The sequence below is a fragment of the Mobula hypostoma genome, chromosome 17 (genome assembly GCF_963921235.1).
Source record: "Mobula hypostoma chromosome 17, sMobHyp1.1, whole genome shotgun sequence".
NCBI lineage: Eukaryota > Metazoa > Chordata > Chondrichthyes > Myliobatiformes > Myliobatidae > Mobula > Mobula hypostoma.
Genome location: NC_086113.1, coordinates 60,856,032 through 60,881,604, shown reverse-complemented (window position 1 = coordinate 60,881,604; position 25,573 = coordinate 60,856,032). Strand labels below are relative to the sequence as shown.

At 37.8% G+C, this 25,573-nt stretch overlaps 1 protein-coding gene across 1 annotated transcript in view; it reads right to left on the bottom strand.

The window, feature by feature from the left end:
- Nucleotides 1-250: 250 nt before the first annotated feature.
- Nucleotides 251-25,573, bottom strand: part of mak (male germ cell-associated kinase) — a 114,494-nt gene continuing 89,171 nt past the window's right edge. The window contains exons 9-13 of the mRNA XM_063069384.1: nt 24,029-24,328; nt 20,994-21,193; nt 20,411-20,547; nt 2,518-2,640; nt 251-1,201 (exon numbers count right to left, since the gene is read on the bottom strand). Of these exons, the coding sequence (XP_062925454.1) occupies nt 1,041-1,201; nt 2,518-2,640; nt 20,411-20,547; nt 20,994-21,193; nt 24,029-24,328 (921 nt within the window). The 3' untranslated portion in view covers nt 251-1,040. The remainder of the gene's footprint in view (nt 1,202-2,517; nt 2,641-20,410; nt 20,548-20,993; nt 21,194-24,028; nt 24,329-25,573) is intronic.

The following is a 25,573-nucleotide window of genomic DNA, read 5'->3' as shown; positions in this document are numbered from 1 at the left end:
AAAGGTTACATCAGTACGAGAGTTCTAACCAATTTGCCTTCCACCCCATCAGAGATCTACCCTTTAGTTCTTCTCTAATCCTGTACTTAAAACTAGTTACAGCTCTAAACATTTCCTAGATGTAATGCAAGACCATCAGACTAGAATATTAACTGTTTGTTTCTCCTCGCATGATGCCTGAGTCATGAAATCTATCCAACTTCAAAAATTTATTTCAGTCCAAATGTTGTTCCTCATACAACAGCTGTTTTTCGCTGGACCCCTGCACTGACACACTTTTGAATTGTTACAGGGCATTGCACGGAGTGGAGAGGTAAACTGCATTAATTAATTTCCTTTTTCCATGAAAAATGACAATTAAACTCTAGTAAATCAATAGATATTTACTAAAATACCTTATAACCATTGTAATTGCTTCACTACAAACATTACTGAAGGAACTTGGTCTCTTCTCTGCAAAGAAGCATTTTAAATATACAATAGAGTTTTAAGAATTTCATCTTGTACCTGTTACCACACACCTTAAAGAATTTTTTGCTTAAGATACAGGGTTTCATTGAGAATGATCAGTAGTTCTTCCTCTGGTGCCTATATTCTTCAGGTTTAGCAAGAAATACTGATGCCAGTGCAAAATAATGCAACATGAAAGAAAGTTTTACATTCTATTCAGCATTAAGATAAGACAATTCATAATGCTAAGTATTTACATGGCATGAGTAGCATCTGCAAGACGTATGAAAATATTTAATCTATAATTCTTAGTAAAATCAATTTAAATATTACAATTTAAATTAACTTCGTAGAACATTGCAACAAGCTTACAGCTGCTGTTCATATCCATATCAAAGTGTAAATAGCTTGTATCTTGAACTGTGATGATCTACTTGATTCCAAGTTAACAAATAATCCTATCAGTTATCAAATAGAGAAAAAAAAATTGAATAAGATGTTCTGAACTAGCTCAGGATGATGGTCCTTGAGACAAATTCTCAAATTAAAAACTCCCAATTCAGGCTAATCAATAGCTCTGATGGTAATGGCTATCTATGGCCACCATATTTAGTTGCCCAATCAGTCCTTCCATGTACTGGATGAATAGGTGGTGGATAGGCCAGGTGTTCAGCAGTATTTATTTTGGCTGGATTGTAGTTGGAGCCTGGGTGTTGGAGCTGGGTTGGTTTGGTTTTCCATACATCAAGATCTTTGAGAAAAAAATAGATTGTTAATATTTAAGATCATAAAAGCAGAAAATACAAGCAAAATTAGGCTATTTGACCCAGTAGGTCTGCTCACCTGAACCCCAATCGAAGATTTATCAACCAAAGCTTTAAATACACCCAACAACTTGGCATCTACAGCCATTTCTGGCAATAAATTCTACAGATTTACTACTCTTTAATTTCAGTTCTAAAAGATGTCTCTTTAATCTGAGGCTGTGCCCTTGGATACTTGACTTTACAACTAATGGAAATATCCTCTCCCCATCCACTCTATACCAGCCTCTCCATTTAGGTTTTATATAATGATGACTAACAAAGTGCAAGTCTTGAAATGTGTAAAAGTGGACCTTATAAACCAGTTAGGATCTAGATCTGTGGGGAAGTGTGTCACACAGCACACCTTTCAGTGGACAGCATTTGAAAACCGGGATCTTCCACCCTAGTGCCAGAGCTTGTGCGGGCACAGCAGGGTGCCCCATATTAATCTTAGTTTTTCACTGCCAGGTGGGTCTAAACTGTCAGTGGCCATGTTAGCTCCTGCTGCTCTGGTGGACTCAGACTGGGGGTGCCTGCTGAGTTTGCTCTGGATTAAGCCTGGTCCAAGTATTGCAGTTCCCATTCAAGGAAATGGACTAGGACTGAGTAGCTTTTTTGGAAACCATTTAAAGTTTTGAAGTTTTAATCTGATTTAAAATATGTGCATTATTTTTGCACTTCAAACTTAAACATAAGAACATGGTTTCTTAAAGCTTTCTAAATGCCCCAAATGTAACAGATTGCTTGTGAATTTCAGTCCATTGGGAAGACCAATGGACTGCTGGAGGTCTATGACTAGTGGGATCTCAGCTACTTGTGATATTTGGATGCATAGGTGGGTTATTAAGTTCACAGATGTTAAAAGTCGGTGCTGTTATAAATAGTGTGGAAGATTGCCAAAGGATTTAGTGGGATAATAGATTGCTGGCAAATAGGGGTGGAGAAATGGCAGATGGAATTGAATCTGGCCATTTGAGAGGGTGGGCTAATTCTAACCTTTCCATCACTGCATCACTGTCATTTTAAAATCTTCTTTTCCCTTTCCCCATTTTGAGACCAATTGAGACAAATTGAGACCAATTTGTCATAGTAGAAAAATATTTCACTGCTTGCACTCTTATAAATTTCTATAATTTCAAAAGCATTATTTCTTCCACAGTCTTTGTTGATTGTTTAATAAGCCCTCAAATTTATTCTGGCTTGAAAAATAAACTTTTACGTACATGATGTTGGAAGATGGAGGACAGAAATAGGTACTTACTGCCAGAAGGTCCACCAAAAGCAAATTGAACTCTCTGCCCTGCTGATCCCACTTCCTTTTTGAAAAAGGATGGAATATAACTGCCAGTTATTGTATTGTCTGGACCAAACACTCCTAGATTCCCTGTAACAACAAAATATAAACTTGTATTGATTTATATTTACATTGAACCACAGTTCATTCTGTAGTTTTAATATTAAGTGATGTTAAATCTTGTTCCAATCTCATGTAACAGTACAGTGAATTCACAATGCAGCAACATTATATCTGCTGTTTAATTAACATATATATATGTATGTTCACAAGGCAAATAATAAATAAGCCGTAATCAAACAGCATAAAACTGCAAATCAAATAAAGATAAAAATGCTGAAAATAATCAGATCAGGCAGCATCTGTGGAGAAAGAAAATGCAGAGTTAACATTTACATCCAGTGACCTTTCAGCAGAATTAGCTCTGGTAAAAGATCATCGACCAAAAAGGTTAGTAGTTTCTCTTTGCACTGATGTTGTCCGATTTGCTAATTCAATGGTAATTTAAAATAAAGGAACAAGATAACTATTTGAAGAGAAAAAAACTCCCAAATAATTTTGTGCTGTATTATTCTATGATTTCTCAAAATGGAATCAATTTACAATCCTACTGTCCTACTGACCTGCATTAATTCTACCAACATAAGTTCCTCCTCCAATAACTCCCAGTGCTTTGCTATGCTCTTTATTGCCTCCTACCACTGATGTGTTCTTAAAATGTATCCCTGAAAAAAAGTTGAGAAATTCAACTCAGTATAATGTGGTCTACATTTGTAAAATTCTGATAATAGTATTCCGACTGAAACGCTTTAAGCAATCATGTTGGAGCTGATCATAAAAATACATGATAGATTTAGTTTGTGGAGATTATCACACCATTGTATAGATTTCTCTAGTTTTATTTGGAGAGTGGGGTAGATGCATTTTGGCAGCATGTTGAGTTTGTTATTAGCTATTTCAAGTCATTTCTCTGATATCAGAGCAAGTGATTTTATCTTCAAATCCCATATCTTGCTGACTCACCATTTATAACCAACTCCCCGGCATTCTCATAAAGGCGTGTGTGCATGCACACACCACAAATATATCCCAGGACTCAAACCTCTATCTACATGCTTCACATTGTCTCACCCTTACTACTACTGCAAATTTCACACACACACACATGTGCTGTCATTCACAATGGTAACATCTTCCAACAAACTGGACAAGAGTCAATGAAGCTTTTTATTCTTTCCTGTAAGAAAAGCTGTTCCACAACAACAAGGAATTACAAAGAGCTGGACGAGGGCAATTTATCTGTCCGTTTTTACATGCTTGGAGTGCTGGAATCTTAGAAAGGCAATAGTTACTGACAGTTTGCAGTGATTCATATGGCTCTTTGTAGACCTAATCCAGATCCTCACATTAACTTCTGCATCTGTCCTCAGTTCTGCCCAAGTGAAACTGCACAGAATTCCTGTATGCACTACATTTTTCCTCTGCTGTCTCATCAGAATCCAATTCTCAACTCCTTTTCAACAGGAGTACAAGAAATACATAACCATATAACAGTTACAGCATGGAAACAGGCCATCTCGGCCCTTCTAGTCTATGCCGAACTCTTACTCTCACCTAGTCCCATCGACCTGCACTCAGCCCATTCCTTTCCTATCCATATATCTATCCAATTTAACTTTAAATGACAACATCAAACCTGCCTCAACCACTTCTGCTGGAAGCTTGTTCCACACAGCTACTACTCTCTGAGTAAAGAAGTTCCCCCTCATGTTACCCCTAAACTTTTGCCCTTTAACTCTCAACTCATGTCCTCTTGTTTGAATCTCCCCCACTCTCAATGGAAAAAGCCTATCCACGATAACTCTATCTATCCCCCTCATAATTTTGAATACCTCTATCAAGTCCCCCCTCAACCTTCTACGTTCTAAAAATAAAGACCCAACTTGTTCAACTTTTCTCTGTAACTTAGGTGATGAAACCCAGGTAACATTCTAGTAAATCTTCTCTGTACTCTCTATTTCGTTGACATCTTTCCTATAATTCGGTGACTAAAACTGTACACAGTACCACAAATTTGGCCTCACCAATGCCTTGTACTACTGCAGTATTACAACCCAACTCCTATACTCAATGCTCTGATTTATAAAGGCCAGCATACCAAAAGCTTTCTTCACCACCCTTTCCACATGAGATTCCACCTTCTGGGAACTATGCACCATTATTCCTAGATCCCTCTGTTCTACAGCATTCTTCAATGCCCTACTATTTACCATGTATGTCCTATTTTGATTAGTCCTACCAAAATGTAGCACCTCTAATTTATCAGCATTAAACTTCATCTGCTATCTTTCAGCCCACTCTTCTAACTGGCCTAAATCTCTCTGCAAGCTTTGAAAACCTACTTCATTATTCACAACTCCACCTATCTTAGTATCATCTGCATACTTACTCATCCAATTTACCACCCCATCATCCAGATCATTAATAGATATGACAAACAACATTGGACCCAGTACAGATCCCCTGAGGCACACCACTAGTCACCAGCCTCCAATCTTCCATTTCCCTTTTTATTTCTTTGGAACATTATTTAATCAGCCTAGTTCTCACTCATGTTAGCAATTTGTCATGTGTCATAGGTTCATTACTCCTGCTTTATTTCACTCTGTATCTTTATTGCATCTAATAATAATTACAAAGCTAAGACTATTGCACAGGTTTAGTGTAAAATGCTCAAGTTGCCCTTCCCCTGGAACCTAACTACGTTTGTAAATACCAGTGAAGGGCAGACTGCAAATTTATTAATATTGAAATCTCAAAATTTCTGACAACCCCCAAAGGGAGTTCCTGACACTTTTTCACAAAATTGAAGCTAATACAATTGTAAAGTAGTGGCAGGAACAGAGAGACCTGGGCTTGAGCACACACAAACCTTTTAAGCTAGCAGGTTGAGGAAAGTTAACAAAAGCAAATACAAGATCATCAGCTTTAGAAAGGGACCCAAGGAAGTCATATAAAACCTCTATTAAAAAGTTTGGCCACTACATGATAACAGGACATGATGGCCAAGGTGCGATCGAAGAGATTCAGAATTGCCTTGGGAATGCAGGATTTCGGTTAGATGGAAAATTGGAGAAGTTAACACATAAAGAATAATCACAGGGTATGGTGAAAGATGTTTTGAAAGAAGATTTCTAAGTCAGCAGGATCTAATCACAAGGTTTGTGAGAAACAGGATAAAGGGAGCATTGGTTCATTTACATTTTTACACATTTGAATTATTAAAAAAATTTTAAACTTAAAATATTTTAATAGTTGTAATAATTATGAATGTTTAAATGTTTACTAATGCAGAGAAGTTGGTGGAAGGGTGAAGAACTAGAGGAGAGATTGAAAGTGAGTGCAAAAGAAGCAGAAGGATAAACATTTCCATGCAGTGGATAATCAAGATCCAGCACACACTGCTGTCTGAAAGGAGATAGAAACATATTCAATCATCTCCTTCATCCTGCTTCCCTGATGCTTCAGCACTACCCAACATAAGAATCTAATCTATTCAATTTCCCAGTTAACCAATTTCCCCCGGGATCAATAAAGTATGACTATGACTATTCAATGTTACCACCAACAATGAATCTCCCACTTTTAGCATCTGAGGAGATGGGGTTGAGGGGGTGGTTGTGACAAGACTAATACAGGGGCTACCAGAGCAGAGGCTGAGGATTCTGCATCAGGGGACCTGGCTCCATCTTACTTTTCCATCATTTGCAAGTAATAGGTCAAGAATGAGTTGAAGAACTCTCCAGCAACACACAGCATTCCTCATGACTAACATCCCATCCATTACCAGCATGCCATAATACAGGATGTACCCAAGGAGTTATATAAAATATTTATTAAACAGCCATATCAAGGGCATGACATCTAATTCTGGCTCAACAAGGGCATTGCATCTAATTCTGGTTTAAAGATTGCTGCACCATAAGATATGAAGGAAGGAAAGGATGCAGAAAAGATTTAGAATGGTCCTGGGGGAGGCAGCTCTTTGGTTAAATGGACTAGCACACTATAGTTGCAGTGTATTCCAACTACACAATGGTGGGGCATCTATCACTATGCTCTTTAAACACATGTCCTGTATTGTCTAGCACACACGAAAGGAAAGGTACGTTGCCTCCAAAGTTTCTCCGGTTAGCAGATGATTTCCTTCCACGCCTCTCTGACATAGTGGGGAACCGCGTACGAGGCAAGTTACAGCAGTGGTCTGCAGCACACATGAAACTGATTCTATTTGCAGTCCTAACTCCAATTTACAGTACATCCTTACTTAGATCTGCATCCTGGTAGAAGTATACATTCCACCTCAGGCCAATGACAAGCTGGCACTGGAGGAACTCAAACCCATAATCAGCAGGCACGAAACTACACACATTGATGCTTTCTCTATCATTGCAAGAGGTTTTAACCAGGATAGCTTTAAGAAATGTCTGAACAACCACCACCAATAGATCACCTGTGGAACCAGAGAAGCCAACACTATCGACCACTATTATACCAGCATCAAGAAAGCTTACTGCGCCATCCCATGCCACATTTTGGAAAATACGATCATTTGGCTGTAGTTCTACTCCCAGTGTATAGGCAGGAACTAAAGTCTGCAGTATCAGTGGGGACAAAGAAATTGTGGTCAACGGAGGCAGAGGAGCACTTTGAGTTGATAGACTTTACAATATTCATGGATTGATCTTTGAGTCTGAATGAATATGTCACATTTGGCACTAGCTTGATCAAGACCAATATGAACTTGGAGCAGAATTAGTCCATTTGGCTCATCCAGTCTGTTCCCCATTTCATCATGGTTGATCCATTTCCCTCTCAACTCCATTCTCTTGCTTTCTCCCTGCAAACTTTCATGTCCTGACTAATCAACCTCCACCTTAAATACACCTGCTGACCTGGCTTCCACAGTGGCCTGTGGCAACAAATTCCAAATTCACCACCCTTTGACTAGAGGAATTCCTTCTCATCTTTGTTCTAAATGGATATCCCTCTATTCTGAAATTGTGCCCACTGGTCCTAGGCTCCCCCACCATAGGAAACATCGCCTCCACATCTACTCTATCCAGGCCTTTCAATACTTGATGGGTTTCAATGAGATCCCCACTCATTCTTCTAAACTCCAGTGAGTACAGCCCAGAGCCATCGATTGTTCCTCATATGATAAGCCTTTAATTCCCAGAATCATTCTTGTGAACCTCCTCTGAACCCTCTCCAGTGTCAGTACATCTATTCTTAAATAAAGGGCCCAAAACTGCTCATAATACTCCAAGTGAGGCCTGACCAATGCCTTATAATCTAGTCCTCTCAAAATGACTGCTAACAATGCATTTGCCCTCTTCACCACTGACTCAACCTGCAAATTAACCTTTAGGGATTCTGTACGAGGACTCCCAAGTCTGGACCTCTGTGGATGAGCATGTGCCTTTGAGAACATACCAGACATACCCAAACCAAAAACCGTGGATGAACCGGATTTGCAGGCTGCTGAGGGTTCGTTCTGTGGCATGTGAACTCAGTGATCTGGAACTATACAAGAAGTCCATGTATGACCTATGGAAGTCTATTTTAAGGGGGAGAAAACAATTCCAATTGAGGTTAGAGACAGAATCAGATGCTCCAACTCTGGCAGGGTTTGCAGGCTATTGCTTCCTACAAAGCGAAGCCTAACATCGTGAATGGCTGTGATGCTTCATTTCCAGATGAGCTCAACACCTTTTATGCATGTTTTGAAAGGAAGAATAAAACGACACCTCTGCAGCATCTGGTAGCCCTGTGATTTCTGTCTCAGAAGCCAATGTCAGAATACCTTTCAAGAGGATGAACCCTTGCAAGGCTTCAGGCTCCTATGGTGTAGCTGGTTGGACTCCGAAAACCCATGCCAACCAATTGGCAGGAATATTCAAGGACGTCTTCAACCTCTCACTACTGCAGTTGGAGGTTCCCACCTGCTTCAAAAGGGTGGCATTCATACCAGTGTGCAAGAAGAGCAGGGTGAGCTGCCTCAATGACTATTACCCAGTGGCACTCACATCTACTGTGATTAAGTGTTTTGAGATATTGGTCATGGCTAGAATCAACTCCTGCTTCAGCAAGGACCTGGACCCACTGAAATTTGCTTATCACCACAGTACAGCAGATGCAATCTCACTGGCTGTCCACTCTGCCTTGGATCACCTGGACAATGGCAATACCTACATCAGGCTGCTGTTTATTGATTGCAACTTAGTGTTCAACACAATCATACCCTCAATCTAATCAACAAGCTCCAAACCTTGGGCCTCTGTGCCTTCCTTTGGTAACTGGATCCTTGATTTCCTCTCCGGGAGACCACAGTCTGTGCGGATTGGAAATAACATCTCCTCCTTACTGATGATCAACACTGGTGCATCTTAAGGATGTGTTCTTAGCCCATTGCTCTACTCTCGCTATACCTACAGTTAAGTGGCTAGGCACAGCTCAAATGCCATTTATAAATTTGCCATCAACACAACTATAGTTGGCAGAATTTCAGAAGGTTACGAGGAAGCGTACAGGAGTGAGATAGATCAGCTAGTTGAATCGTGTCGCAGTAACAACCTTGCGCTCAATGTCAGTAAGACCAAGGAATTGATTGTGGACTTTAGAAATAGAAATCAAGGGAACACACACCAGTCCTCATCAAGGGATCAGAAATGGAAAGGCTGAGCAGTTTCAAGTTCCTGGGTATCAACATCTCTGAGGATCCACCTTGGGCTCAACATATTGATATAATAACAAAGAAGGCACAACAGCAGCTATATTTCATTAGGACTTTGAGGAGAACTGGTATGTCACCTAAGACACTGTAAATTTCTAAAGATGCACTGTGGAGAGCATTCTAACCGGCTGCATCACTGTCTGGTATGCAGGGGCCATTGCACAGGATTGGAAACAGCTGCAGAAAGTTGTAAACTCTACCAGCACCATCATGAGCACTAGCCTTCCCAGCACCGAGGACAACTTCAAAAGTCGATGCAAGTATCCGTCATTAAGGACAACCATCACCTAGGAAATGCCCTCTTCTCATTGCTACCATCAAGGTGGTGGTACAGGAGCCTGAAGACACACACTCAATGTTTCAGAAACAACTTCTTCCTTGTATAATTGGATCCTGGATTTCCTCACTTGCAGACCCCAATCAGTTCGGATTGACAAAAACATCTCCTCCACAAGCTCTATCAGCACAGGAGCACCACAGGGATGTGTGCTTAGCCCCCTGTTCTGCTCGCTTTACACCTATAACTATATGGTGAAGTACAGCTCCAATATCATATAAAAGTTTGCTGATGACACTACTGTGCTGTGGGTGGTGATTGAAAATTTGGCTGAGTGGTGTAGTAACAACTTCTCACCCAATGTCAATAAGACCAAAGAACTGATTGTAGACTTCAGGATGGGGAAACCATAGGTCCATGAGCCAGTACTCATTGGAAGATCAGAGGTGGAGAGGGTCACTATCTCAGAGGACCTGTCCTGGACCCATCATATAAATACAATTGCAAAGAAAGCATGACAGCACTTCTGCTTCCTCACAAGTCTGCGGAGATTCGGCACGTCATCAAAAACCTTGGCAAACTTCTATAGACGTATGGTAGAAAGTGTGCTGACTGGCTGCATAATAACCTGGTATGGAAACACCAATGTCTTTGAGTGGAAAATTCCACAAGAAGTAGTGAATTCAGCCCAGTACATCACAGGTGAAGCCCTCTCAACCATTGAGCACATCTATATGAAACATTGTCATAGGAAAGCAGCATCCATCGTCAAAGATCCTCACCTCCCAAGCCATGCTCTTCTCTCATCAGGTAGAAAGTACAAGTGCCTCGGGAGTCGAACCATCAGGTTTAAGAACAGTTACTACCCCTCAGCCGTCAGGCTCTTGAACAAGGAAATAACTACACCCATTCTATTTCTGGTGTTCCCACAACTGATGGTCTCACTTTAAGGGACTCTTTATCTTGTGATTTCAGGCTCATTAATTATTGCTATTGATTCATTTTGCATTTATATGGTTTGTTGTCATTGATCTTGTTTACAGTTACTGTTCTATAGATTTGCTCAGCATGCCCACAGGAAAAAGAATCTCAGCTTTGTATGTGGTGATATGTATGTACTCTGATTATAAATTTTACTTTGGACTTTTCTTCCCCTCTGCCAAGAGATTTACGTATAGACAATGAACCCATGAACATTACCTCAGTATTTTTATTGCTCTTTTTGCATGACTTATTTAATTTTCAAATATATACTTCTTATTGTAATGCACTGCTTGGCCTGCTGCGTTCACCAGCAACTTTGATGTATGTTGCTTGAATTTCCAGCATCTGCAGAATTCCTGTTGTTTATAGTTTTTATTACTATGTATTGCAATGGACTGCTGCCACAAAATAACTAATTTCATGACATACGCTAGTGATATTGAAGCTGATTCTGATTCAATATTGTTTCTCTGATGGACAGTACATTTCAAAAAGTGGCTCAACATTGCCCTCTCATGGGCAATTTGGGATGGATATTAATGCTGGTCTCCCTGTAGCACTCACATGGGATTCTCCAGGAGGCGCTCATGGAGTGAGGTCACTTCTTGGGTTTGCTCCATTACCATTTCACTTTATATCCATGAGCACCTCCATTTAATCTATTTTTATCTACACTAAAAGACTAAAAGACTCGTACAATAGAATTTTTTTTTCTTTTTTCTTTTTTGTAAGTTTGGATTCTGTATTTTGAAGATATGAGTAAAGAAGCAGGTACAAGACCTAAACTTTGAGACCCTAAATCTGTAAAAGACGCCGATGGCAACGGGAAAAAGACACCTGATCCGAAACAACCTGAATTAACCTATGATATAATGTTGAATCTGTTCCGTGAACAATCGGAAGAAATACACTGAAGTGTTAGAGAAGAGATTAAGTCAATTACGGATTCTGTTAATTTTCTTGACCACGAAGTTAAACGGCAACAAAACAAAATTACCGAATTGGAGGAGGAAGCGTGGAAGAGAGATCAAAAAATTGAGAGCTTGGAACTAAAAGTTTCTTCAACAGATAAACAGCTAGAGAGTCTTAAATCCAAGATTATTGATCTTGAAAATCGATCCAGAAGACAGAACTTACGTATAATTGGTCTCCCTGAGGATGTCAAGAAAGGAGACCCTAGAGTATTCTTTTCTGAACTTTTAAAGGCTGCATTCAGCTCTGAATTCCCGGATGATCCTCCATTGCCGATTGTGCTCATCGTATTTTATGTCGAAAACCAGATTCTCAATCTAAACCGAGACCAATAATTATCCGATTTCATTATGTTCATGTCAAAGAGCAACTCATTCGAGTTGCTCGACAGCAGGGAATGATTAAATTTTAAGATGATCAGTTCCGATTGTTTGAGGATTTCAGTCCCGAAGTGATGAGGGCACGACTGGCTTTCAAACCTTTGATGTCAAAAAGGTCTCAAACCAGCGTTATTGTACCCTGCTCATCTAAGAATTTCTCCTCCGAACAGCCAGCGATGTTTCCTTAATTCCATAAGTGCTGCTCGAAGTTTCTTGGAGGAACTTGAATCAGATGCCATGGTCTAATTAATGTATGACTCTTGTAATATTGGTTTCGATTTTTTTTGTCTTTTCTCAAACCCTATAATTCATTTATGAAGGTTGACCTTTATAAGTTTAAGATTTCTGGTTTTGATTGGTAGCATTGGTATGTTTCATATTTTACCTAAATTCTCCTTTATTGGCGGATTCATTCTTTTTTCTTTCCTTTCATTTCGTTAATTTATAAATTCATGATTTCTGAAACAGTTATCATCAGTTAGATCTTAAATCTTTTATTGTATGAGGGGGAATATCATGTTTTTTTTCCTTTGTTTTACCATGATGGCGTTTTGTCTTCTTCTTCCCACAAAACCTTTTTTTTTTGCTGTGCCATCTTTTGGGTTCCTCTTCCCATAATACTTTTCTTTTTCCTGATGACCCTTTTTTCATTTAACTGTTTTCCCTTACAAATATTCAATATTTAATAATATGTATTGGTGTCTCTTTTTTATTATTATTTCAGAAACTATAATACGAAGGTATTTTATTGTATCTGTTAAATTTTTGTTTTTTTTTGTTGTTATAGTGTAGTTTTTCTTTTGTTTTGGACTTTAGGTGGTCTTCTTACCAACATATATTTTGTGAGCTGCCTTCTGGAGAAATGGGGGTAGATTTAGTGTTAGTTAGCTTTCTGGCCTTTTTTTGGCTTAGATCTGGGTTTTTCCGGGTGGTGGGTGGGGGGACTTTTACTAATAGTTTGTTTTTCAATTGGGCTAATTCAGAACTACAAAAATGTCTGCAGTGTCGTAACTTCCATTTCCTTTCTAAATGTTGGTTCCTCTTCCGATTTCATGAGTTTACACTCTGGTTAACTCTTTACATACCAAAAGGTTGATTCTTGGTAAATATGGCTCAGAGGATTAATTTTGTTTCTTGGAATACCAATGGATTAAACCATCCGATTAAAAGAAAAAAGATTTTTAAAGTATTCCAAAGAATATATGGTGGCATCCGTTAGTCTTGCGAGACCATGGATCTGCACCTGGAAAGTCTTGCTTCAGTCTGTGTTAGAGCAGCATCTGTTGTGGCTGTAGAGTCCCATACGGGAGTGACAGTCTCGGCTGCAGCGACTGCACTTGAAGGCACTGTCCTCCAGTGTTGTCTTGGTGCTGTTTTTCTGACCAGTGCGCTTTTCTTCAGCAGCAAGCCTCAGCTGCTCTTCTCCTCTTTTTAGACATCTGTATAGCTCCAGCCTCCAGTGAGAGTGATCACTTGTGCTGTCCTCCCACCTCTTGACGTTCATTTTCAGTGACATCATGTCTCTCTTGCAAATGTCTTTGAAACGAAGATGGGGCCGTCCTTGTGCTCTCCTGCTGAATGAATGCTCATATTATTTTTGCACAAGAAACTCATGTGAGGAAAGAGGATAATCAGTGCTTTTTTAAGTTTTGGAAGGACTAACAGTATCACTCAAACTCCAAAGCTGAAGTGAAAGGAGTTTCAATTTTTATAGATTCCTCAATTGCATTTGTGCATCAGGATACTTTTTCTGACCCGAATGGTAGATTCTTGTTAATTACCAGTTTACTTTTCAATAAAAAAGTTGTTATGGTTAATGTTTATGCCCCGAATGTGGATTACCCTGAATTTTTTAAGCAATTATTTACCTCCTTTCCTAATTTAAGTGATTATATGTTGATAATGGGTGGTGATTTTAATTGTTGTTTAAATCCCTCAATGGATAAATCTATATCTACTCAGGCTTTACCGAACAAGTCGGCTACTCTTATCAACTCGTTTCTGATTGATTCGGGAATCTCAGAGATCTGGAGATTCCTACATCCTAAGGATAAAGAATTTTCATTTTTCTCACATGTATATCATACTTATTCTAGGATTGACTAATTTTTTTATAGACTCTCGTTTAATTCCATCCATGATTGATTGTAACTATGACATTATTGCCATTTCTGATCATGCACCATTGAATCTCTCTATCAAGTTAATGGACATATCTTCTAATACTAGACAATGGCGTTTTAATTCTAATTTGCTTCAAGATTTGGATTTTGTAAAATTTATTAAGGGTCAGATTGATTTTTTTTTAACTAATGCTACAGATGAAATTTCCAGTGGGATTATATGGGGCACTTTTAAAGCATATATCCATGGTCAGATTATTTCCTACTCTGCTGGATTGAAAAAACGTATTAAGAATGAAATACTTGTGTTGATCGATAAGATCAAAGACATTGATAAAAAATATGCCACTGCTCCTAATGAGGAGCTTTACAAACAGAGAGTTGAACTTCAAATGAAGCATAGTTTACTTTTAACATCGTCAACTGAAAACCAACTAATGAAAACAAGAAGTGAATTTTATATACACAGTGATAAATCTGGTAAATTATTAGCTAATCAATTAAAAACAGCTTCGGTTAAACATCAAGTTATTAAGATTCGTAAACCTGATGATACTTTGACAGTTGATCATGATGAGATAAATAAATCTTTTCAAGAATTTTATACATCTTTATATCAGTCAGAATTCCTTCATGATCCCAATGAGATGTATGACTTTTTAAGGAAATTGAACTTTCCAAAATTGACGCCCAAAGAACATTTAAAATTAGGAACACTTATTATGGATGAAGAAATAAAGGGTGCTATTTCTTCAATGAATTCTGGCAAATCACCCGGTCCAGATGGCTATACAGTAGAATTTTTAAAGTCTTTCTCTTCTATTCCTTCCCCTCGGTTGTGCAGAGTTTTTAAAGATGCAATTAGTATAGGTAAACTACCACAATCATTTTATGGAGCCTCTATTTCTCCAATTTAAAAAAAAAGGATCCTACTGAATGTGCATCATATAGACCGATATCCTTATTGAATGTAGATTCTAAGATTTTTTCTAAAATATTAGCATCCAGGTTAGAAAAGGTATTACCTCAAATTATTTCTGTGGATCAAACTGGATCTATTAAAAATCCTTATTCATCTTTCAATGTTAGGAGATTAATGAATATTTATACTCCTTCACTTAGAACTCCAGAATATATCATTTCATTAGATGCTGAGAAAGCCTTTGACAGAGTTGAATGGCCATATTTATTCAGCATGCTTGAGAAGTTTAATTTCAGTCCGATATTTATATCCTGGATTAAATTGATATATCATTCTCCTTTAGCTTCGGTTTTTACTAATAATCAAAGATCTCACTTTTATTGATTATTTCGTGGTACTAGGCAGGGTTGTCCTTTAAGTCCTTTATTATTTGATATCGCTTTAGAACCTTTAGCAATTGCTATCCGAGATTCAGCAAATATTTTTGGTAGTATTCGTGGGAATGAGATACATATACGCAGATGATTTATTATTATATATTTCTGACCCAGAGAAATCCATTCTTGCAATTTTATCTTTGTTGGCTAAGTTTAGTAAATTTTCAGGCTATAAATTGAATCTTAATAAGAGTGAACTTTTTCACTTACCATATAGATCAGTTACTGATTATTTATTTAGGAGTAAAAATCACCAAGAAGCACAAGGATTTATTACTGTAAAGGCTAATTTTCTACCTTTATTTGATCAGATTAAATGTTTGTTTACTAAATGGTCACCAATGTCTTTGTCATTAATTGGTCGGATCAACGCTGTCAAGATGTTTATTTTACCTAAGCGTCTGTATTTATTTCAAGCATTGCCAATTTTTATCCCAAAATCCTTTTTTGATAACGTTGATTCAAAAATTTCTTCATACATATGGCAGAATAAAAATCCTAGACTAGGTAAGAGATACTTACAGAAGCCCAAAAAGGAGGGCGGGTTAGCATTGCTGAACTTTAGATTTTATTACTGGGCAATTAATATTTGTTATTTAAAATTCTGGACATGGAATTTGGACATAGTTTCAAGTTCACAATGGGTTAATCTTGAATGTAAATCTGTTTCAGGGTTTTCATTGGGGTTCTATTTTAGGGACCTCACTCCCCTTTGATTTTTCTAAATTGGATAAACAAATGGATAACCCAACAGTTAAATATACTCTTCGAATATGGTTTCAGTTTCACAAATTTTTTGGATTGAATCAATTTACTTTAGCAAGCCCTATTCTATCCAATTTTCTTTTTCAACCCTCTTTTTTGGACTAAGCCTATCTAGTCTGGAAAAAAGGTATAATACGATTTTCTGATTTATTTTTGGATAATTGTTTCATGTCTTTTGAACAATTATCTAACAAATATAATTTACCTAGATCCCATTTCTTTAGATATTTACAGATTAGAAACTTTTTCAATATTGTTCTTATTACCTTTCTGATTTCATATTCAATGGATATAATGGAAAAATTTTAGATTTAAATCCTTTTCAGAAAGGTTCAACAGCAATTATTTATAATATGATTATGAAAATAAATCCAGATGTACTGAATACAATTAAGAATGACTGGGAAAGGGAACTTAAGTTTACTTTACCTACAGAGAAATGGCACAATATTTTTCAATTAGTTAATTCTTCCTCTATATGCGCTAAACATGCGTTGATACAGTTTAAAGTAGTACATAGGGCTCATATGTCCAAGGATAAATTAGCTCGTTATTACTCTCATATAAATCCTGTATGTGATAGATGTCATTCTGAGATAGTTTCATTATCTCATATGTTTTGGTCATGCCCTTTGCTGAAGAAATATCGGGATGACATCTTTGATACAGTATTATTTCAACTGTTTTGAATATTGATCTACAACCTCATCCTATTACTGCAATCTTTGGTTTACCAATGATAGAACAACGTCATCTGACCTCCTCAGCTTGTTGGATGATTGCTTTTGTTACACTAATGGCTAAAAGATCCATATTATTGAATTGGAAAGAGATTAATCCTCCTACTACATTTCAATGGTTTTCTCAAACTATGTCTTGTTTAAATTTAGAAAAAAAATTAGAAGCGTCATTTATGACCCTTCTATTAAATTTGAAGAGATTTGGAGACCATTTATTCAATACTTTCACATGATGTAATTTGACCCTTTCCAATTCTTTTTTGTTACTTCATCTTACGGGGAGAGGAGCAGAGTTAATGACACTAATGGTTTTAACTGAGGTCTCATAATAGCCCATTCTTTTTCTTTTTTTTCTCTTTAGTTTAGTTTTCTTCTAGTTGGTTTAGATTAGTTTTTTTTTCTTTTGGGCTATATATATATTTTTTTCCTTTCTTTTTTCATTATATTTTTATATTTTCACTTTATATTTTTCCTATACTATATTTGTATATTTGTACTTCGTGAGAATTTGGGAGGTTCATTAATTATGTGTCAATTGAATTTTTACTTGTATTAACTAATTATCAATAATGTAATCCCAATTGCTCCGTATCTATTTTCTGTAATGTTTATGATGTTGAAATTAATAAAAAGATTGAAAAAGGAAAAAGAAAAGCAGGCATAAACCTCAAACCATATACTGCACTGTGCATTTTCCAGGTTGATAAAACATTAGAAATACTAGTGATTTCCAACAGTGTTCCTCACACCAGAGTATAGTCCTGAAGAAACTACTGGTGTTGTACTTGCTTTATAGTGGATTCTGATTAATTGGGCCATCAGTTAATCGGAGCAGCCACTTATTTGGGACAACTCTTAAAGTACAAAATTTAATTGAGAAAATAGCCAGGATTCCCTTTGTTTATCTGGGACACCATGCCACTTAATTGGCACAGGAGACTTTTGTCGAACAATTTCTAACTAGCATCAGTTGTGTGCACTGATGTGGCCGTTAGATACTACACTGCCAGCTGTGTGCATTTGTTCAAAAATCAGCAATTTTTGTCATTTATAGGTAGCAAAAGATAAGCATTAAGACAATATAAAACTGCTTTGCTCATTGCAGTTTCAAGCATTCAGGTTTGGAGATGGCAGAAGTGGACAGGAGTGAAAATGATGTGATTACACTATTCAAGGATTCAAAGTACATTTATTATTAAAGTACGTATGCAGAATACAACCCTGAGATGCATCTTCCTCACCGGCAGCCTCGAAACAAAGAACACCATTGTCCTGTTCAAAGAAATACATCAACCCCCTCCCCACACAAAAAACAAGCAAAAAGCACAGAACTGAGAGTCTAGTTCAGCTCAGTGTTAGTTATCTGCAGGCTGCCCCAATTCAAAATCCCCAGAAATTGCAAAAAAAAAAGGAGCAACCAGTAACCAGAAAAACATCATAACATGAACTACACACCAGGCACATTTCACTCAAAGCCTCATGGAACACCCTCGGAGACAGCAAAGTGACAGATCACTCAATTGGCCCAAAAACACACCACCAAAATGTAGATCACAGACTTCAACAGTAGGAGACCACATTTGAAAGAAAAAGAAGCCATTAAAAAAGAAGAAAGAAGTAGTTTTGTGAACCATCTGGAGGATGTCGCCCCTGGGTGCATTGTTCGCTGGCTCCATCTTCTTTCAGAAGAGAGCTACAAAGAATTTGAAAGTATTGACAATCATCTTAATTTTACAATGAAAATTAAGATTTGGAGGATGCAATCATCGAAAGCATTGCATTAAAGCAGTCCATTATCTGCATTAAGTGTCTGCACTAATTTTATTAGTGTCAAAGATCACCGCAGTATACTCTGGATGAATTGCTTCATTAATAATTATTAGGAACTAATACAGTTTTAAAGTCACAAACAAGAGAGAATCTGCAGATGCTGGAAATCCAAGCAACACACACAAAATGCTAGAGGAATTCAGCAGGCCAGGCAGCATCTATGGGAAAAAAGTACAGTTGATATTTTGGGCCAAGACCCTTCAGCAGGACTGGAGAAAAAAAGATGAAAAAAAGAAGAACGATTTTTCTCCAGTCCTGCCGAAGGGTCTCAGCCCAATACGTTGACTGTACTTTTTTTTCCATAGATGCTGCCTGGCCTGCTGAATTCCTCCAGCATTTTGTGTGTGTTGCAGTTTTATAATACTGCATTGGTAGTGTTCTAACTTGTTCTGTATTTCATTCAATTTGTTGCTCACTTAAATGAAGTGTCTTTTTTTTAAATACCTTTTTTACTATTTCCATGAAACTTCTGATTTAAGATGGCACTACTGCTGTTGGTTGACAGCTTACTGGTGGTCAATAAGGGATGAAATATGACTAAATACTTTATTAATAACACCTTTTCTGTGGCGAATTGTGGTAAACTAACACCACAAATAATGATGAGTTGAGTGAAGGTGAGGTTGACTCAAGGATTGGACCATGTGGGTGCAATGCAAAGTCGGAGTGTGGCATATTTGTGATGGAGAAGGAGTCAGAGATGGAGATGGAGTGAGTGAATTGGGAGAGGAGTCAGTGCAGAGGAGTTTCAGAGCCCTTTCACCTAAACCGGGACTGAGGTTGGATCAATCAAAGTGCCAAGATGATTTGGAAAGGTCAAGTTCGGCCACAGGCTGTACGGTGGGGTATTGCTGTGGTGAGGCATAACCCAGTATCTGGCCGGCCCAGATAGTCTGAAAAGGCAGGGTGTCGGAACTGCAGGCGAGTGTTGGGCTGTTTCCACCCACTTTTCTGCTATGTCTGCCACTCTATGTGGCACCGAGGCCGTGAGACTGCTCCATGCTTCATGTCTGTGAACTTTGCGACAATTTGCCCCACTGTGTGATGCACTGAGACTGAGACTATGGGACTACTCCGGCTGCTTTGGGCTTATGGACTCAATTTGGTTCAGAATGCTGTTGCTTGCTTTTGTTGTTTGTATGATTTGTATTTTTCTTCTATTTCTCTGCTCATTGGGTGTTGGTCTTTTTTTAAAATTATTTTTTCAGGTTTCTTGCTTTGTGGATGCCTGTAAACAGACAAATCTTAATGTGGTATAATTTATACTTTCTGTGATAATAACTGTACTTTGAATCCTTGAAACGTCAACAGCTGCTTAATTGGGCTAAAATGTACTGGTCCTGATGTGCCCCAGTTATCTGGAATCCACTGCATTTTGTGTGCAAATCTGGAAAGGAAGTGACAACAAGGAATGCAAGATGAAGACAACATTCTTGCACTTGCATGACTAATCTCCAAAAAGTAGTTTGAATAGCAAGCCTGGTAGTTTTCTGCTACTCAACTGTCTGCCATGCTGGGACCAATACATCAGAGATCAATAATTAAATCAGGAGCATTTCAGAACTGCCTATCTCCATACCATAGAGTCAGTAGAATGTATCTCAAGCTGATGAGTGTTCCAAGTTCTTGCTTACCTGGAAGGTACCTTGACTGCCTCAAATAATGCTGCCTTGCTGAGGATGCAGATAATCCTGAATCCAGTCTCGGGACAGTGGTATTTGGGACCGTTTTTGTTCCTCTGCTGTTGTGATTTTGTTTGTGTTTGGCTGAGCTGCAAATCAGAACAGTGGATTTTGATACTACACAAGAGAACAATCTGGAAATCCAAACAAGAAATATCTAATTAATAACATATGGAAAATGGACAAGGTTTGAAACTGCCAAACAGTATACTTTTTAAATGGTCTTTCATTAAGAATGGAATTCTGAATATTTCCATAAAATATACAAAAACCTTCAAAAAGAATTAATTGAGTAAAAAAGACCAGAAAAGTAAATATGGAGAGTGTATGTTCAGTAAAATATGTTGATGCATGGTTTCAAGTCTGGGTATGTTGCTTCATACCAAATAACCTTAAAGTCCTTTATAAAATCAGTATGCATCATAGCCTTGAAACAAACATTAGAGCAAAACAATAAAAAAAAGTGGCAATTCTTAGAAAATCACTTTAACATTGTCTCAATTTAAAAAAGAACTTTTTGATATACTTGACGCACCTTTGAAGATGTCTGTCATTGCCTTCCTCCTTCACTGGCACCACAGTGGCCTTTCTTGAAAAGGATACTCCAAAGTCAGAACTATCAAAATCATCCCAACTGTCCATAGTTTTCACTGCAATCTGACCCCATCGACGTCTGCCACTTTTGAAACCCATAGCATTATTTTCACTTCCTTTGGCTGGTTTCTGCACTTCAGTCTTTGCATTGGAACAAAAATCACAATATCTTCATCACTTACAAGTAAAAAAAGGTAGTAAATTTAATTCCATTAAGTTTCACCTTTCACTTAACTTAACTTCTTCCCTTATAAGCTTACAGCTTTCAGCAACATTGGAAAATTGCTGTTGAGATGAACATAATGAAATTCATCTTTCTCTGTGTGCATTGGTGAATACTGATGTCCCAAATGTACTGGCAATTTTTTTTGCTGACCTTCACTCTGAACAATAAGTGATGGTGGACATAAAGTTACAACAATTTCTGTTCACCTCCTAAAATATGTATTAGGATAATTAATGTCTCTTTTCATTTGAATAGAGAGGAACAGTTATGAGAATGAATGGAGTTTTTTTAAATGTTAAGTGTTCTTTAGTATTTATAAGTATCAGTTTATTAAAAACAAAGAGACCCTTCAGCTGAACTGAAAAGGAGCTTGTAAAGCTGGAGAGCTGGGGAGAGGATGTGTCCAATTGGGTAAATCTGGGATGAACACAGGAAGAAGCTGTCATTAGTGAATAGGAGCAGTCAGAGGGCGAGCACATGGACATGGACAAAAGAATACAGAAAATGCCAAATACAAAGCAGGACAAATCCAGGAAGTCAGGCTGGGCACATCATCAACTCAAGGGGGGGGGGGGGGGGAAGGTAAAGTAATCAAACAAAAGCTAATGTTACATTTGGATGACTGACACAGACAAGGAAATTAAGCTGCCTGAAATTGTAAAATTCACTAATGAGTCCAGAAAGCTTTAGTATTGGCCAGGCAGAAAATGACACTCTGTATTTCAAGTGTGCATTGGACTTAACTGTGACAATACAGGAGGCCACAGACAGATCAGAGGGGAGAGAGAAGGAGAATTAAAGTAGCAGGTAATTCAGGGTCACTCCTGCCAACTGAATGTAAATGTTCCAAAGTGACATCTGATTTTTCAATATAAAGGAGACCACATTGTGAACATCGAATGCAGGACACTGGACTGCATGAAGTCCAAGTGAATTGCTGCTTCACCTGGAAAGATGGTTTGGGTGCATGGATGCTCAGAAGGGAAGAGGTGAAACTGCATTACCTGCAGTTGCAAAGAGAAATGTTGTAAGAAGTGGGGTGGTTAGTGGGAGTTGCAAAGAGTCCCTTTCCTAATAGGAGAAGGTTAGGAGAATCAGACTGGAGATGACTAATTACAAGGAAATGTGGTGACTGGAGATTGAAAGGATTACTCCAAGGTCCAAGAGAGCCTCAAAGGGTCAAAGGGCTTCTACTATTGTTATGAGAAAATAAGAGAAATATACTTCAGAAAATTTCTCTCCCTGTCTTGTATTATACTGCTATTTCCCACTATCTATTTGAACTATCACAGTTCTCCATTTTTGCTATTCTGTAATTCTTGCAGTTTTGTAATCTCCCTCCAAATTTACTCCCATTTACCCTATTTACCCTTTGGTAATCTCTGTAGACTCAGCAGTCAACAATTCCACTACTATTCCTTAATTATTAATCAAACTGTTGTTTAGAATTGAATTATGTGCCGTTTTGGTCACCAAATTACAGGAAGGATATTAATAAGGTTGAAAGAGTGCAGAGAAGGTTTACAAGGATGTTGCTGGGACTTGAGAAACTGAGTTACAGAGAAAGGTTGAATAGGTTAGGACTTTATTCCCTGGAGCGTAGAAGAATGAGGGGAGATTTGATAGAGGTATATAAAATTATGATGGGTATAGATAGAGTGAATGCAAGCAGGCTTTTTTCACTGAGGCAAGGGGAGAAAAAAACCAGAGGACATGGGTCAAGGGTGAAGGGGGAAAAGTTTAAAGGGAATATTGGGGGGGGGTCTTCTTCACACAGAGAGTGGTGGGAGTGTGGAATGAGCTGCCAGATGAAGTGGTAAATCCGGGCTCACTTTTAACATTTAAGAAAAACTTGGACAGGTACATGGATGAGAGGTGTATGGAGGGATATGGTCCAGGTGCAGGTCAGTGGAACTAGGCATAAAAATGGTTCGGCACAGCCAGGAAGGCCCAAAAGACCTGTTTCTGTGCTGTAATGTTCTATAGTTCTATGTAATACTTTTTTGTACACTATGCAATTCAATTTCTAGAAAGAACAAAATATAATTAAAAATCAGGACCTACCACATATGGATCATGTAACCCTCAATATTCGTTCTAAGTCATTTGTGTATCTAACATGTGAACATGATATCCAGATAAGCAGAGTGGCTTCCAACATTTTTCAATATATATCTGAATAGCACTCAAGTAATTCTGAAATGAACACTGTAGGATCCCATACTGTTTCCTACTTACACAATTAGTTCCAAAGTAGAACATTCATCCCCCTCCTCTGCCCCACCACACCACCTTTCATGCTCTTCAATGACACCTTACATTCCTGGTATTGAGGAAGCAACATGTTTTATGAGCCTCTGATCATGCTACTGTGGTTATGCCATTGCTAAGATGACATTTTCTTTTCTTGCTCAATGACAATTATATTGTTTTTTTTGATACCAGGTGCAAAATTGTTGTGACACTGGGAAGTATAGTGTCAAAAAATTTCTTAATGGACTGTATCTGCAGTAATTAACTCATGTTATCCATAAGGCAATTTTAAACTGAAGCTCTAATTTCTTTCCATAGTTATGATTGAAGAACACGAGGGTATTGCACAATTCAGGTCAGGAATTAATTACAGACCAGCTGCCATTTTTAATTTATGGCTGATTACTGCTTTCCACTAACATTTCAATTCAATCCTTGTGCATTCAGGTGTAATCCATTAAACAGAGTCTTGTTCTATTAATTAATATACATCTTACCAAATAGGTGTTGTTAGTAATGGAGGGAAGACCAGTTTGCTTGAATTTCAACATCTCCTTTTCTGGTTCTTGATAGTTAGCAGCTTGTTGTGTGATTTGTATCTGTCGAAATGGTTGATTTGTACCTTGCAGTTGAGATTGAGATGAAGGCTGGGGTTGGGATTGAAGCTCATACATTGGTAAAATTTCTTGCTTGTGTTCTGTAGGCTGAATTGTTTTTCTCTGTATCTGTGGTGGCTGAACATAGTGTTTAGGAGTACCTAAAGCTTGGCCCACTTGAAAATAAGGATATCGAAGTGCCTAAAATTTCAAAAACCTGACACTTAGAATTAATTTTAAAATTATGAGTAACATCAGAAAACTAAAGATTATAACAAAATACACACGGAAGGATTTTTGATTATCTAGTTCAATTTCCCTTTAGAATTTGCTTCATTCTATGACTACACTGACCTGTCTGCTGAATGACTGCAATAATAGTTATTAGTGTTCTCTTGCATTCATTGTTTTAAAAACTTCTCTGTGAAGTACTCAAGCTGAGTGGCACAACTCAGTAATCCAGTAACATTCCAGTCTTAAGTAATGGCAGGTATATTGAGTGCTATTCCTTTCAATACCAAACACACAATTTATTTACTTTTTTACAGAAATTACACCATATTACAAATTTTCCAGTGAACCTCATAAACTTAAAGTGCAAAAAACAGGGTTGTGGTCTGTTAAAGATGGTCGGGGAACTGAGTAGTGATTATCAAAGCAGATTTGAAAATGGGACCCTGATAAGTTTAAAGTGAGCATGGAACCACCTGCCTCTTTGCTATTTATGAGTAAGAACCAGGGTCCACTGAGCAGAAGGGGATACTGTAAACATCAGTGCAGAACCATCAAGATTTTTGAATATTTCAAGACTGCTTGAATCCAAACGTGAAGAGTGGGAGTTCCATGTAAAATAAGTTGAAAATGGACACACTCACTAAGGAAAGAAAAGTCACTGTAGAAGTTAAGTTTTTGGTTGGGATTTCATTAAAGGTGAGAAAAAATTATTAGCATGCAAGGAAATCCCATTGGAAGGAGCAGTAGAACCACTTCAAATGGGAATTTCCAAGAGACGTCTTAAGGAAAGGTGACGTCTTACCAAACTGTTTAAATGAATGACTGTATTAAAATAAATGCATTTGGGGATTAGAGAACCATTGATTCTAAAAACAAATAGTTTTATTATCAAAATAAAAAAATTTAAACTCTCAATCCATAGTGTACAAGATGAAACAGCTGACATACAAAAATATAGTTTGGTTCTAAAATCTGAAAGATCCAGAAAAGATTAGGAGCAAAGACCAAGTTGGGAGCAAGAACGTTGTGGGTAATGTGTATGTGAGCAACAACTACAATGTCTGTGGAGTTGGGGAAAACAGTCCTGTTCTTCCAGACTCTGAAAGAAGGGCTTATTGAACACTGTTGTCATAATACTGTCCTCTTCATTGCCCATATTTTTTGAGTAGATAACCAAGTTAGACAGCATCATTCCCTAATCATGCTAGATGT